This window comes from Amblyraja radiata, chromosome 3, assembly GCF_010909765.2.
Source record: "Amblyraja radiata isolate CabotCenter1 chromosome 3, sAmbRad1.1.pri, whole genome shotgun sequence".
Lineage (NCBI taxonomy): Eukaryota > Metazoa > Chordata > Chondrichthyes > Rajiformes > Rajidae > Amblyraja > Amblyraja radiata.
The window spans coordinates 102,395,244-102,411,437 of NC_045958.1; the positions used below are offsets into that span (position 1 = coordinate 102,395,244).

General features: G+C 39.9%; 1 protein-coding gene across 1 annotated transcript in view; it reads right to left on the reverse strand.

Moving 5' to 3' along the window:
• ift74 (intraflagellar transport 74) overlaps positions 1–16,194 on the reverse strand; it is an 86,700-nt gene that overhangs the window by 13,599 nt on the left and 56,907 nt on the right. The window contains exons 15-18 of the mRNA XM_033018455.1: positions 15,548–15,645; positions 13,246–13,372; positions 6,846–7,009; positions 2,998–3,126 (exon numbers count right to left, since the gene is read on the reverse strand). Of these exons, the coding sequence (XP_032874346.1) occupies positions 2,998–3,126; positions 6,846–7,009; positions 13,246–13,372; positions 15,548–15,645 (518 nt within the window). The remainder of the gene's footprint in view (positions 1–2,997; positions 3,127–6,845; positions 7,010–13,245; positions 13,373–15,547; positions 15,646–16,194) is intronic.

Consider the following 16,194-nt stretch of genomic DNA (forward strand, 5'->3'; position numbering starts at 1 on the left):
ACCTCCATTCCAATCCCCACATCACTCTGGCTAAGCTCTTGCTTCACTCCCATGATCAGGAAGAAGGTATAGGATCTGAAAACCGTGATTACCAGGTTCAAGAATAGCTTCTTCTGAACACCATCAGGCTCCTGAACACTGCATGTGCCCCGGTGAGACCACACCTGAAGTATTGTGTTCAGTTTAGGTCTCCTAATTTGAGAAAGGACATTCTTGCTATTGAGGGAGTGAAGCGTAGGTTCACCAGGTTAATTCCCGGGATAGCAGAACTGACATATGATCGAAGAATGGGTCGACTGGGCTTGCATTCACTGAAATTTAGAAGAATGAGAGGGGATCTTATAGAAACATATAACATTCTTAAAGAATTGGACAGGCTAGATGCATGAAAAATGTTCCCGATGTTGGGGGAGTCCAGAACCAGAGGTCACAGTTTAAGAATAAGGGGTAGGCCATTTAGGACTGAGATGAGGAAACACTTTTTCACTCAGGGAGTTGTGAATCTGTGGAATTCTCTGCCACAGAAGACAGTGAGGGCCAATTTACTGGATGTTTTCAAGAGAAAGTTAGATGTAGCTCTTAGGACTAAAGGAATCAAGGGATATGGGGAAAAAAGCAGGAACGGGGTACTGATTATGGTTGATCAGTCATGATCATATTGAATGGCGGTGCTGGCTTCAAGTGCTAAATGGCCTACTCCTGCACCTATTTTATATGTTTCTACATAACACTAACCTCAATTATAAATTTGTATAGACCGTTTTTGGTTGCATGAAGGACTAGTATTGTGGTAATTAATGTATACAATTTGCCTACAGAAAAATTAGGTCCTGACTTTAGAGCATCTTCTTTCCCGTAGCTATCAGACTCCTTTCACACTCCCTTCACAGCGGTGCCAAAACATGTTATTCCCCTTAACCCTACCCGAATCACTTAATCTGTTATTATACGTGTAAATTATGTAAAAACTTTAATTTTTTTGCACTACAATCTTGCACCATTTTGCTGTTTAGTGCTTGGCATGGTATTTACTGTTGTATTTATTGTTACTTTATGTACACTGTTTACTCAACGAGTTTCAGGTGAACAAGGAATTTCATTGCACATTGGTGTTTTTGGCAATGTCTGACTGAATCGTCGAATAGGTTGTTTAGTGCTAGTGAGGGTAGGAACAGGAAGATAGGAGAGATTAATGTACACTGAGAAGTTGGTGCAGGAGGTAGGGATTCAGATTTCTAGACGCTTGGGATCTGTTCTGGGGCAGAGGCGACCTGTTCAAAAGAAATGGGTTGCACCTTAACCAGAGGGGTATCAATATCCTGGCAGGCAGTTCTCTTGTGCTACATGGGTGGGTTTAAACTAGATTGGCAAAGGGGGGGGGGGGTGGGATCAGCTCTTATACAGGACCGAGGAAGGTGAGAGGTTAGAATGGTGGCGCAGCGGTAGAGTTGCTGCCCTACAGCTCATGCAGCGCCGGAGACCCGGGTTCGATCCCGACTACGGGTGCTGAGTGTACGGAGTTTGTACGTTCTGCCCTTGACCTGCATGGATTTTCTCCGAGATCTTTGGTTTCCTCCCACACTCCAAAGACGTACAGGTTTGTAGGTTAATTGGCTTGGTAAATGTAATAATTGTCCCAAGTGGGTGTAGGATCGTGTTAATATGCGGGGATCGCTGGTCGGTGCGGACCTGGTGGGCCGAAGGGCCTGTTTCCTCGCTGTATCTCTAAACTAAACTAAACTAAAAGAAGTTGGTATGGAGGGTGATGAGTGAAAGTTTAGAAGACAGAATTGGCAGTAGAAACTGGGGTAGCGAGGAAGGAATATTGGTTTAAATTACACTTATTTTAATGCAAGAGGCCTGATGGTTAAGGCATGTAGATATTATATATATGGATTTGAGCAAGGCATATGACAAGGTTCTGCATCCAAGGATAGCTGAATGGATAGAAAATTAGCTTCATGGAAGGAAGCAGAGAGTGATGGTGGAAGGTTGATTTTCTGACGGGAGGCCTATGACTAATGATGTCAGGATTCGGTGCTGGACCCATGCTGTTCGTCATCTATATCAATGATTTGGATGAGAATGTGCAAGGCATGATTAGCAAGTTTTCAGATGAGACAAATGTGGGTGGTATTGTGGATAGTGAAGATGGCTGTCAAAAAATGCAGCAGGATCTACATCGGTTGGGTAGGTGGGCTGAACAATGGTTGATGGAATTTAATACAGAGAAATGTGAGGTGTTGCATTTTGTGAAGTTAACATGGCCAGGACCTATGTAGTGAATGGTAGGGCTCTAGGGAGCATTGTAGAGCAGAGAGGTCTATGAGTGCAGGTATATAGTTTCCTTGAAATTGGCATCAAACGTAGATAGTGTGGTCAAAAAGGCTTTTGGCACATTGGCCTTTATCAGTCAGAGTATTGAGTATAGAAGGTGGGGGTCATATTGCAGTTGTATAAGATGTTGGTAAGGCCGCATTTAGAATATTGTGTTCAGTTTTGAGCACCATGTTATAGGAAAGATATTCTCAAGCTAGAAATGGTGCAGAGGATAATTACGAGGATGTTGCCAGGACTCAAGAGCCTGAGCTATAGGGAGGAGGATGAGGGATGATCTTATTGAAGTATACAAAATTATGAGAGGAGTAATTCAAGTAAAAACACAGAGTAGGTGAATTGAGAACCAGAGGACATAGGTTTACAGTGAGGGGGGAAAGATTAAAAATGAACCTGATGGATAACTTTTTCACAGAAAGGGTGGTGTGAGTATAAAATGAACTGCTGGGAGAGGTAGTTGAGGCAGGTATTAACGCAACGTTTAGGAAGCATTTAGAGAGGTACACGGATAAGATAGGTTTAGTGGGATATGCGCCATAGACAGGCAGCTGGGACTAGTGTAGATGGGACATGTTGATCGGTGTTGGCAAGTTGGGCCGAAGGACCTGTTTCTGCACTGTATGACTCTACTATGTAAGTGTTCTGCTGTGAAGCAGTAACCTGTGAATGGGTTTCATTTTCCTGTAGCTGCATCTTCAGAATATCGTATTCCTTTGAGACTTGTTGCATCATCTTCTTAAATGTGTTTCTTCTTCGTTTTATCAGTCTCACTTTCGCCTCCTGGAGTTTCTGAAAATCAGATGGAATGAAAATTGTTTACTTTTTCAGGCAAATCTACAAAATGTTCAAGCGCAGAGTTACAAAACAAAAGCATAACATAGGAATTACCAGGAACACACAGGACTGAAGGTTATGTAAGATGCAATAGGATCGAGATGAACTAGTAAAGTGGGGCAGAGAATGGTGTATGGAATTTTACTCAGACAAGTGACAGATGGCACAGTGGTGCAGTGGTTGAGCTGCTGCCTTACAGCGCCAGACACCCGGGTTCGATCCTGACTACGGGTGCTGTCTATACGGAGTTTGTACGTTCTCCCCCTGTGACCTGCGTGGGTTTTCTCCGAGATCTTTGGCTTCCTCCCACAGTCCAAAGACGTACAGGTGTGTAGGTTAATTGGCTTAGTAAAATTGTAAATTGTCCCTAGTGTGCGTAGGATAGTGTTAGTGTGCGGGGATTGCTGGTCGGTGCGGACTCGGGTGGGCCGAAGGGCCTGTTTCCACACTGTTTCTGCACTGTTTCTCTAAATTAAAAAATTAAAAATTAAAGTACGAGTGTTGCATGAAAGGTCAAACAGGTCACAGCCACAGATTTAAAGGATGTTGCTTTAGGAAAGAGATGAGGAGGAATTTCTACGGTCAGAGGGTGGTGAATCTGTGGAATTCTTTGCCACAGAAGGATATGGATGCCGTCAATGGATATCTTTAAGGCAGAGATAGAAAGATTCTTGATTAGTATGGGTGTCAGGGGTAATGGGGAGAAGGCAGGAGAAAGGGGTTAGGAAGGAGAGATAGATCAGCCATGGTTGATCAGTAGACTTGATGGACTGAATGGCCTTATTCTGCTCCTATCAGTTATGACCTTATGACCATACTAAGTTAGTGACAGGTAAATGGAGATGGGGAAAGACCAAGCGGTACGTATATAGGTCCCTGAAAGCAGTGACACAGTAGACAAGGTATTTAAGAAAGTGTTTGGCATGCTTGCTTTCATTGGTACTCAAGAAATTGAGGCATCATGTTACAACTGTTGATGAGATCACACTTACAATTGTATGTGCAGTCTGGTTGCCCGCTACAATAAATATGCTATTATGCTGGAATGGGTGCAGAAAAGACACACAATGATGGTACTGGAATTGTATGACTTGAGTTATAAGGAAAGAGTGGACAGGCTGGGACTTTATTCCCTGTAGTATAGGAGGCTGTTGGGGGGATCAGTGAGCATGACCTGTGCCATGAATCTGACTTTCACATGGGGACTGATCAGCCTTTTAATGATGGCTCACATTAGTTAACGCACAAACAAACTCTCATACAGCAGTGGTGAGTCTTTCGGAGAAGTCATGTTCTTCAGACATTTTCATAATACTCTGTGGAAACACTTCGAGTAAGAGTTTGATTAAACTCCAGACTCAAGAAATCTCCAGCAATTTGCAGAATTTGCATTGCAATGGTTACACGTGGGTGTTATACTCTCACTATAATTCATCACTACCTCGCATTTCCCTGTAGTATATGATCCATGCTTATTCCTGTTGGAGATAAACAAGGTTCAAATACTGCAAGGAAATCTATCTGCTGTGCAGGAAGGAACTGTAGAAGCTGGTTTATACTGAAGATAGACACAAAATGCTGGAGTAACAGCAGGACAGGCAGCATCTTTGAGAGAAGGAATGGGTGATGTTTCAGGTCAAGACCCTTCTTCAGACAGAGTCAGGGGAGAGGAAAATCAGAGACATGGAAGGGTAAGGTGTGAAAATGACAGATCAAAGCAGACTGTGATCAAAGAAATGTAGAATGGTTCATGATGGCTGAGGGGAAAGTGACAATGAGTTGTACAAACAGTAAAATTAATCAGGAGGATAGTGAAACTAGGTAGAGAACTAGCGTGGGGGAGGGAGAGGGAAAGCAAGAGTTACTTGAAGTTAGAGAATTCAATGTTCATAATACTGGGTTATAAGCGGCCCAAGCAAAATATGCTTTTGGCCTCACTCAGACTGGCCTCTCACTGTGGAGAATGCTCAGGACAGAAAGGTCAGTATGGGAATGGTGTGGGGAGTTAAATTATTTAGCAACTGGGAGATTCCATGGAGCCAATTTTATATCCTGTTGGCTAGTTCTTCTTGGATCCCATTCTAACCTTCCAGAGAATCCTACCATGCAGAACCTTGACAAATAACTTGCTGAAATTCATACGCACATCTTCAGCTCCAGATTGCAACATCTGCTTCTATCGGGCGGCGCCATCGAGTGTGGCAGCCTCGCCAGCAGCAGTCCGTCCTTTCACCCTTTTTGTTATTTTTAGTGTGTCTAAATGTATGTTTTTAAAGGTTTCTAAGTTTTTTATGTGGGTGGGGGGAAAAGGGGGGAACTGTTTCCCGGTCACTTCCTGGTCGAAGATGTGTCTTGTCACCAAGTCACATCTTCGCCCCCCCTCGCGGCCTACCATCTGGATTGGCGTGGCCTTTCCTGCCGGAGATTGGCCAGAGCTTCAGCAGCGGTGCAGCACTGAATCCCATTGCAGAGCGGGCGATGCCTTACCGGGGGTCGCCGTGTTGGAGCTCCGGAGTGTTGGGTCTGCTGACTTTAACACCGTGGAGCTGTAGTTTGCGGAGCTTCCAGTCGCAGACGGCGCTGACTCTAACATCGCGGAGTCCTGGGATCTTTTGCCGGGGGTCGTCAGTGTTGAATCTCTGCCCATTTCGACCTGTGGACTTCGGAAGCCGCGGTCTCTGGTAAGAAGTGGCCGATTCGGAAACTCCAAGCCGCTGAGTGTGTTCTTCCGTTCCGACGCCGGAGCTCCGATCATCCCAGTGAGAGGGCCTGAACAGCGGCGACTGCCGAGGGCTCAAAGGCCTCGACCACGGGTGAACAAAGAGGAAAATGACTGAACTTTATTGCCTTCCCTCACAGTGGGAAACGTTGATCCCGCTGTGTGGGGGATGTTCATGTTAAATTCTATTGTGTATTGTGTTCTTTTTATATGTATGGCCGTATGGTAACTCAAATCTCACTGCACCAATTGGTGCATGTGATAATAAATGTAACTTGAACTTATTTGTTATGCTCATATATTCTTAAACTATCAAGTTGGGAAAGCTCCTATAGGAGCACCAGAAACTCCACATTGACATGGTGAAGTAGCGGATAGGATAACTCATAAAATCTAGAGATAGTTTATGCAAGAAGATAGAAATTGTTGATGACATATCAGGAAAACAAGTGGTTAGGTTTTTCAGCAGATCTGTAAAAATTGGGTTTGCTGTAGGTACAAATGTGAGTTGCCCACATATTTATAAAACATTGGCATGATAGTAGGAAAATATACAATATGTAATGACAGGATAGGAACATCCAAGAAAAGCTTGAACAATTATATCGATAAAAGTAGATTTTTTTAATTTCTCCAAGTTATTTGTTATGAAAAGAAGGTTACTGGTAATTGAAAGTAAAGCAAGAGTTCCAAAAGACAATAGCAGTAAACAATTATCAAACACCATTTCACAGTAGACATAAAATGAGATATGGATGTGTAATATAGATAGACAAATACAATTTTGCAACCTATATTCCCACAGTGAGGTTAATTCTGCCTCATTGAGGCATTTAAATCCAAATTACTCAAATATATATTTTAAAAATGCTTATTTCATACATGGAACACATGCACTTTTAATACAAAACAACATTCAGTTATATCACTGTGAATGATTTTTAAATTCTATTACCTTTTTCTTCTCCTCTCCAGCTGTCTTCAGGCCATTCAGGTCATTATAGGTTTCAAGCGCAAATGTTATCTGCTGGATTTTTTCTTTTAAAGAACCTAGCTCAGCATTGATCTTGTTCTCAAGTTGTTCAACTTTCTGAAGGTCTTGTTGGAGCCGTTGGCTCTCTAGTTGGCCGAATGAGAGGAAAGAGAAGTTATGGTCTACGACACTATCCCCTCAGCTATTAGTTATTAAAACATGCAAGATGAAAAATTAGATCAATATGCAACCTGTAATAATTACACATGCGTTAAGAACATCAAAGGAATGTTGATAAATTTAAAATTACTACCCCAGGGAATAGATGACAACATCCATTCAAGATTGCGATAGATCATTTCTAGGTAAAAGAGAAATCTAGCGTTCTCAGGATCAGGCAGAACTGTGGAGCTGAAACTGAGATTTGGATTGACTTTGTTGTAAATGCACTTTGTAAAAATAATGGACACTTTTTTTACTTCTGTACCATGGTTCGGAATTCTTTTTTCATTTGTAACTTTTTGGGTAATCCATGAGAGTGATGAATGTATCATTACCCAGTATGAAATAATTGATTTCTTTAGTATGGCAAAAACATAACATGAAGTGTTGCAATTGTGGTTCTCAGATCTTGGAAACTTTGTTTTATTGTAATATAATGTGTAAATCAAACAGTGTGTTACTGGTGGTTTGCCTTATTCCATTTGTTCTTCATTTGAAATCGCTTGCTGGAAAGTCGTAATCGGCAATAAACATTTCTGCTTTTTAGGAGTTCTATCCTTCCCACCAATGATCAAATATACACTGATCCAAACATACACTGATTTAAAAAAAATGTTACCTCAGAAAGTAAATTTCAGATCATTAGTCTGGATCTGGTCAGAAAAATATATTTTACTGTGATCACAATTTTTTTTTCAGATCAGTTTAGTTTTTAATCACGTGTACCGAGGTACAGTGAAAAGCTTTTGTTACGTGCCAACCAGTCAGCGGTAAGACAATACATGATTAAAATCCAGCCATATACATTGTACAGATTCATGATTAGGGAATAACATTTAGTGCAAGGTAAAACCAATAAAGTCCGATCAAAGATAGTCCGACGGTCACCAATGAGGTAGATAGTAGATAGTAATTGCAATATAAAGTAAGTAATTTAAAATATAAATAATTGAAATAATCATCATTATAAAGTGAATTAAAATCAGCTAAACATGCATCTGTTGACACAGAATGTAGACACAACCAACTGCAGATGCACGTTTACAATAAAAGACACAAAGTGCTGGAACAAGTCAGCTGTTAGAGGAGGTGCACTTGAACCTCTGTCTTGGAAGTGCTTGTTCCAAACATACACTGGCATTATCTCCCAACTCTTTCTCTGCTTTATCAATGACTACATATGGGCTGCCTCCTGCACCGCTTAAGAACTTGTTGATTTCATTAACTTTACCACTAGCTTCCCCATGTTCAACTTGCACTAACTCTAACAACTCTTTCCCCTTTGTCTCCATCACAGTGGAATGACTATCAATTGACTTTCACTATAAAACCACTGACTTCCAGTTATCTGATCTAAACCTCCTCCCACCCTGCCTCTTGCAAGGACGCCATTACCTACTCTAAATTTCACCGTCTTCCAAGGTGAGGCTTTTCATTCTAGGACATCCGAGACGTTCTTATTCTTTAGCAATTTGTTTCCCCCCGCTAATGTAGATGGATCCCTAACCTGTATCTCCTCTGTGCCCCATAATTCTGCTCTCGCTCCCCCTCACCCCAGACAGAATAAGGATAGAGTTCCCCTGGTGCTTACCTCTTACCCCACCAGCCTCCGCTTCAGGCACATCAATTTCTGACATTCCTGTCACCTTCAACAAGATCCCACCACCAATCACATCTTCTCATAATAGCACTAGCTATTCCTAATCAGCCCTTGTCCATCTAAATGCATGAAAATCCCATCCCTCACAATAGTCTCGAGTACCTTTCCGACTACAGAAGTTAGACTCACTGGACTATAGTTCCCTGGCTTTTCCTTGCAGTCCTTCTTAAAGAGAGTCCCAACATTTGCCACCCTCCAGTCTTCCGGCACATCACCCAAATTTAATGATTCATACATCTCAGCCAGACTACCTCAACCTCTAGCTTCTCAGTGTCATCAGATGTATCCGATTAGGCCTAGGAGATTTGTCTGCCTACATACGCGTTAAGAACTTCAGCACTTCCTCAAATGTAATTCTGACTACACAAATACAATACAACTGCCCTCAAGATATTTCCATTGAATGCCCAAGTTCCCCAGTTTTCTCCATGGTAAAAACAGAGGAGAAATACTAATTGAAGATCTTGCCCATCTTCTGTGGCTCCACACAGAGTTGACTGCTTTTATTCCTGAGGGGTCCAATTCTCTCTTTGATTACACTTTTCCCTTAAAGTAATAAAATCCCTTGGGATTATCCTTAATATTATCAACATGTATGTCCTGTTGTACACTTGTCAGCACACTTTTGAAAACATCCTTCTTTCTAGACGTTCCTTTTCCTTCGAACACCCCGTTCCCATCACCCCGTTCCCATCTATTACCTTTAAAGTTGGCCTTGCCCCAAAGTTGCCCCAATTTAGAATTTGTACTTGTGGACCCACCCTGTCTTAATCTTAAACCAATCTTAAACTTAATCTGAAACAGAACAGTGGTTGCTCGTCCAAAAAGGTTCATCCACAAACACCATCTTCTTGTCCTTCTAAATTTCCTAAGACTAGCTTTAGCTTTCCCCTCTCATGTGTACGGCCCTCTACATATTGCCTAAGGAAACCTTCCTGCACACATTTGAGAAATTCTGCCCTGTCTAAATCTTTTGTACTATGACCGTCCCAGTAAATATTGGAAGAGTTAAAATCCCTCACTATGACAACTTTATTAGCCCTGCAGCTACCTTCAATCTCCTGGCACATTTACTTTTCTAATTCCTGTTGACTATTTTGGGCATGTAGTACGCTCCCAACAAGGTGATCATCCCTTTCTTGTTTCTCAGCTCCACCTCTATAGCCCCACTGCACAAACCAGTAGTAATGTCATCACTATCCAGTGCCATGACATTCTCCTTCATCAATAAAACGACACCCCCTCCTCTTTTAACACACCACTATCTCTACTGAAGCATCTGTACCCTGGAACATTAAGATGCCAGCCCTGATCCTCTCTTAACCAGTTTTCTGTAATGACTACTGTGTTCTAGTCACACGTACCTAGCCACACCCCGAGTTCATCTGTCTTACTCGTCAGGCCTCTCACATTAAAGTAAGTGCAATTCAACCGAAGAGTCCTTCCATGCTCCCTATTCTTATGCCTATTCTGTCAATTGAACTTTCTTTCATCACCATCCACCCCGACTTCCAGCTTCTCACCTGCCTCGGTCCTGCAGAGGATCCCATCCTCCTGCCAATCTAGTTTAAACCTATCTGTGTAGCACTACTGATACCCCTCCAGTAAATATTCAATCCATCCCTCTTGCCCCAGAAGAGATCTCAATGGTCCAGTAATCCAAATCCGTATACCCTGTACCAACTCCTCAGCCACACATTAATCTGCCCTTTCTTCCTGTCTCTGCCCTCATTAGTATGTGGCACTGGAAGTAATCCAGAGATCACTACCCTGTGTTTATGTTGCGACTCATGTCACAACAAAAATGTCCTGCTCACTGTTAACAAGACTAAGGAACTAATTGTTGATTTCAGAAAGGGAAAGGAATGAGACCAGTGCCAAAGTTAATCCATGGGTTGGTGGTGAAGAGATTTAAAAGTTCAAATTTCTAGTGTTAACATCTCAAATGACCTGGCCTGGGCCATGCACATAGATGTATTCATGAAGAAGGCATGCCAGTGTCTACTTTCTTAGAAATGTAAAGACATTTGGCATATTTCAGAATACTCAGAACAACAAACCATTACAGTTGAAAGTATTCAACTGGAATAAAAGTGAAATCATGACATTAAAACCTCAAGAACCTACACATTTATTGAAGTTCCCCTTTAAAATCGCAACAGAAAAATTTAAATATTTGGGTATTCAGATTACTAGAAAATATAAAGCATTATTCAACGCTAATTTTATACCTTTAATACGCTGATTAAATTTTGGAAAACACTTCCTTTATCATTATTAGGTAGAATAAATGCAATAAAAATGATCTTCCTACCACAATTACTATACCTATTTCAGTCTATACCAAAATATATATTTTTTAAATTAGACTCTAATATTACTAATTTTAATTGGGACTATAGATCACATAGAATTACAAAAAAAACACTTATGTAAACCAAAAGAGGTCGGGGGACTTTCACTTCCAAATTTTATGTATTATTACTGGGCAGTGCATATTAAGAATATAATTTATTGGCTGGATAGTTCTACCCAACAGACAGAATGGATACAAATGGAGAAAGAGGATTGTCATCCTTGTAATATAGGAACGATCCTCTTCTCCCCGAAAAAACTGAATAACACAATATATAAGAAGAACCCAATTATATATGGTACAATAAGAATTTGGAAACAAATAAAATTATCTTTAAAATTAAGAAATGTATCATTGTTAATGCCAATAGCGAATAACCCTTTATTTAAACCATTGATAAGACATATAATCAATGGGAAAGTCTCGGAATTAGAAGGATCGGGGATATGTACGAAATGGGAAACCTACTATCATTCCAACAATTACAATTAAAATTTAAACTGAAAAACAACCAATATTTTAAATATCTTCAGATTTGCGATTTCATGAAAAAATATATACAAGGATATCAAAAAATAACTCCTGAATTATTGGAAGAAGCAATGAATATTGAAGCTGACTCACAAAAATTAATATCATATTTATATAATAGTATTCTAAATATAGACCTACCATCGACAGAGGTACTTAGAGAAGAGTGGGAACGGGAATTAATGATAAAAATTACGAAGGTTACATGGGAAAAGTACTTGATATATATTCACAAATGTTCGATTAATGTAAGACATAATCTAAATCAATTTAAAATTTTATATAAATTATATTATTCAAAAACAAGATTGAACAAATTTTATCCAAATATATCCAATTGTGATAAATATCTATCCCAAAATACAACTATAACACACTCCTTAGTTTCCTGCATAAAACTTTATAGATTTTGGAGTGATATTTTAGAAATATTTACAAAATTATTTAAGATAAGAATGGAACCTAATACTGAAATGATTATATTTGGCGTAATGGAAGATGGGAATAAATTGAACACATCTCAAAATTTATTTTTTAACTGTGGTTGAATAATAGCAAAAAAATTAATACTTAAATTTTGGAAAAATACATCAATACCAACGCTTAAAATGTGGATTGCAAGTATGTTGGACACCGCACATCTTGAGGAAATGCGATTCCTCCTAATGGATAAATCAGACCAATTCATAACGAGTTGGTCTCCATTTGTCGTCTTTTTGGAAGCATATGGTGCAACACAATTGTAAAAAATAACTGTTTCAGGACTGGACGAGGGTTGGTCAAGATTATAAACAATGATCTCCTTACTTTTTTTTTTTTTTTTTAATGTTTTATTCTCTTTTTCCTATTTTCTTTTTCTCAACTTTCTTCACTCATTCGTCTTTTTTCTTTTTCTTCACACACTATATATCTCACGTCTTTCTATCCTTAACTATCTAATTTCTTTTTCTTATTCTAATCTTTCTTTAATATAACAAAAAAAAAAAAGAAGCTGTACATAAAATGTATTATGAAAATATATATTAGGCACTTTGGTGCCATATGATTGTACTTACTTCTGATAAAATAAAATATTTTTAAAAAAAAAAGTATTCTTAATGGTTGTATCATGGTCTGGTATGCGTTTTGTTTTAAAGTTTTACTATCTTCCAGGATGTTATGGCATTTATATATATATTTCTGTGTGTTTGCCTGAATCTATGTGTCTGTGATGCTACTGCAAGTAAGATTGTCATTCTATCTGTACCTCACCATAGTTGTGGAGATGACAATAAACTCAACTTGACTTGAAGCATAATCTTATTGAAATATGTAATTGATATTGTTAGGGGTAGGCCACAAAGTCATTAGGCTTGCTCCACCAGTTTGTGCCTTATTCGCTTTCTCCCTCCCAGGTTCTTGTAGTGCTGAAAATCCATTAGGCTCCACCTTGAATAATTGAATGACTGAGCCCTTTAAGGTACAGAATTTCCAAAATATATAAGCTTGTTGAAAAAAGAAAATTCTCATTTCAGTCCTAAATGGCTGATATACAAGTGTCCAGTGTGAGAGGCCCTGCAATTTCTTTTCCCCAGAGCATATGGAAGGGGACACCGTGTTTTAACATTCCTTACCATCAGTCAAACCCTTGGCAGTTGTCTGCGATTTCTGCATTTCAGTTTCCTTGAAAGTCAGGTCTTCCTGCATGGATTTAAGTTCGTGTGCAGTTATTGAGGAAATCTGTCTCATCCGGTTCATATTCTGCAATGTAATACCAGGATATACATTAACCTTTGCTAACTGACCCGTCATCTATACTATTTACTAAATATTGTAAACAACAATGACATTCTTGATACAATAAGGAAGAGCAGCCTTAATTAGAAATCACCTGAGAAAGGTGGCAGGAAAGAAACTGATTTTGCGGAGGTACACAAAATTGCTGGGGAAACTCAGCGGGTGCAGCAGCATCTATGGAGCGAAGGAAATAGGCGACGTTTCGGCCCGAAACGTCGCCTATTTCCCTTTTGAACGTCTGCAGTTCCCTTTTGAACAACTGATTTTGCGGGGTGGGCGGGAATTTTGAAGTAATATATTATCTAATTTCTTTGCTCTTTCATGGACTTACTTTGTTAACTTTATTATTTTGTGCAAGCACAAAAAACCCCAGATACAGTATAGTTATAACATGTATGGAACGAGCTACCAGAGGAGCTGTAGGGACTATTATAACGTTTCAGAAACAGACAAGTACATGGATAGGACAGGTTTAGAGGGATATGAGCCAAACGCAGGCAGGTGGGACCAGTGTAGCTGGGACATGTTGGCCGCCGTGGGCAAGTTGGGCTGAAGGGCCTGTTTCCAGACTGTATGACATTATGACTCTCTAACATTTAATACGTTTCATTCTTCTCACAAAAATGGTTACCCAGCATTATGGCGAAGATGGAATCCTTCAGTCAATTAAAAAAATCTGGCATTATCGAACCACAATGAATGGTTTTTAAAAAAATATACTGCTCGGAAAGCCATGTCATTTTAATTGGTAATGCAGGAAAAGGAAATACCAGGATAGGAAATGGAACCTCTGAGGATGTTCTATGTATCATAACTTAGAACCTGTAATGTTTTTTTATAATGTTGCCCTGGTGGTAAATCATTCAAGAGATTTAAAATCTTGATATTAAGATATTGACCAAAAGCTTGGCAAACATTCATATTTCAAAGGCAGTTTTAATAGAGGGGAGAAAAGTAGTGAAGCAAAGTGGTTGAGATGGAATTTCAGTTTGTGGCCTTGATTGCTGAATTTTAACTGAGATTACAGATGACAATTATGACGATTTAATTTCGAAATTAATCATCCAGCACTGTAAATCAAACATAAAAATGATGGGTAATGTTTCAGCTACAGGGTGGCATTCTACTGTTGGCGAACCACCTAATCTCCACTTAGATATCGACAACAAATGAACAAATGGAGTCGGGCATGCAACCTGACTATCAACTAAGATCACTGACGAGAGCTGGTCAAGTGGATCAGAAATGCCAAGATGCTCAGGGAACATATATTATTGGTTGTTCTCCATGTTCCACTCCAGCTGAAGAATAAGACTTTTGTCCTATACCAGGTGCATAATGTTGGACAATTTAAACAATGAGCTTCGATAACAGTGCACAATGCTCCTAACAATGCTGTAATAATTGATGAAGAGCAGAGGGTGATCTGATCAGACGGATTTCATCAAAGAGAGAATCACTGGGCCGGCCCAGAAGAAATAATGAACACGATAGAGTCTGGTTGTGAATTTACATGTTATAATAATGGGCCTGTCCCACTCAGGCAACTTTTTAGGCGACTGCAGGAGACTATGCAGTCGCCACATGTTTGCAGGTAGTTGCCAGGGAGTTGCTTTGAAGGTCGCGAGGATTTCCCTCATTCTGGGAACTAGTCGCTACCTCATTATGGTCGTTGCGAAATTTTCAACATGTTGAAAAATTAGCGGCGACTAGACAAGGGTACCCGACTGGTTATGTAAAATGTGGGCGTGCTTCACAGGTGTGTGTGTCTGTGTGTGCGGCCTGTCGTGTGTAACTCTAATGTGTAACACTAGAGTTACTCCACCATTTTGTGTCTATCCTCTGTTGTACTGTTCTATGTTCTCTGCATAAGGCACACCTTGTCAACTGTGTCACCAACTTCAAGAAGCCAAGGAACTTCTGTAGATTTGGAACAGAGATTTATCATTCTAATACAATTTAAGTAAAACAAATAGAGTGTGGTTAATCTACAAATTATTAACTTTTACATGGGTGGCATTTAGCTTGACAGTAATGGCTGACAGGCAGTGCAGTGAAGTTTCAAAACACACACATTTTCACCAGCTTATCTCTCACAGCGGACAAAATGTCTGGATTCATGTTTGTGATTGCACTTACTCTAGTTGTATGTTCCAGAATTGCGACAATGCTACCCTCAAGTTGAGATTTTCGTTCCAATTCTTGATTTTTGATTTCTTCAGCAGTATCCAGGAATCCTTGAAAGACAAATTACGCCCAAATATATGACGCTTTAGACATTAAATTTGTCACTGCTCCCAAAAGGCAACAATTTAATATATAAAATACAAGCAAAATAGGTAATTCTGAACCCTATTCCACCAATCAATAGATTTGCCGCAGATCTTAGTGGATGTGGGGAGGATGTTTCCATTAGTGGGAGAGTCTAGGACCATGGGCCTTAGCCTCAGAATAAAAGGACGTATCATTAGAAAGGAGATGAGAAGGAATTTCTTTAGTCAGAGGGTGGTGAATCTGTGGAATTTATTGCCACAGAAGGATGTGGAGGCCAAGTCAATGGATATTTTCAAGGCAGAGATTGACAGATTCTTGATTGGTAAGAGTTTCAGGGGTTACGGGGACAAGACAGAAGAATGGGGTTGAAAGGGAAATATAGGTCAGCCATGATTGAACTCGATGGACCAAATGGCCTAATTCTGCTCCTAGCACTTATGAACCGAGGAAGGACAGGACAGGTCCACAAGTTAAATTAAAGCTCTGAATTGAGACATGTGTACTTTGATGAC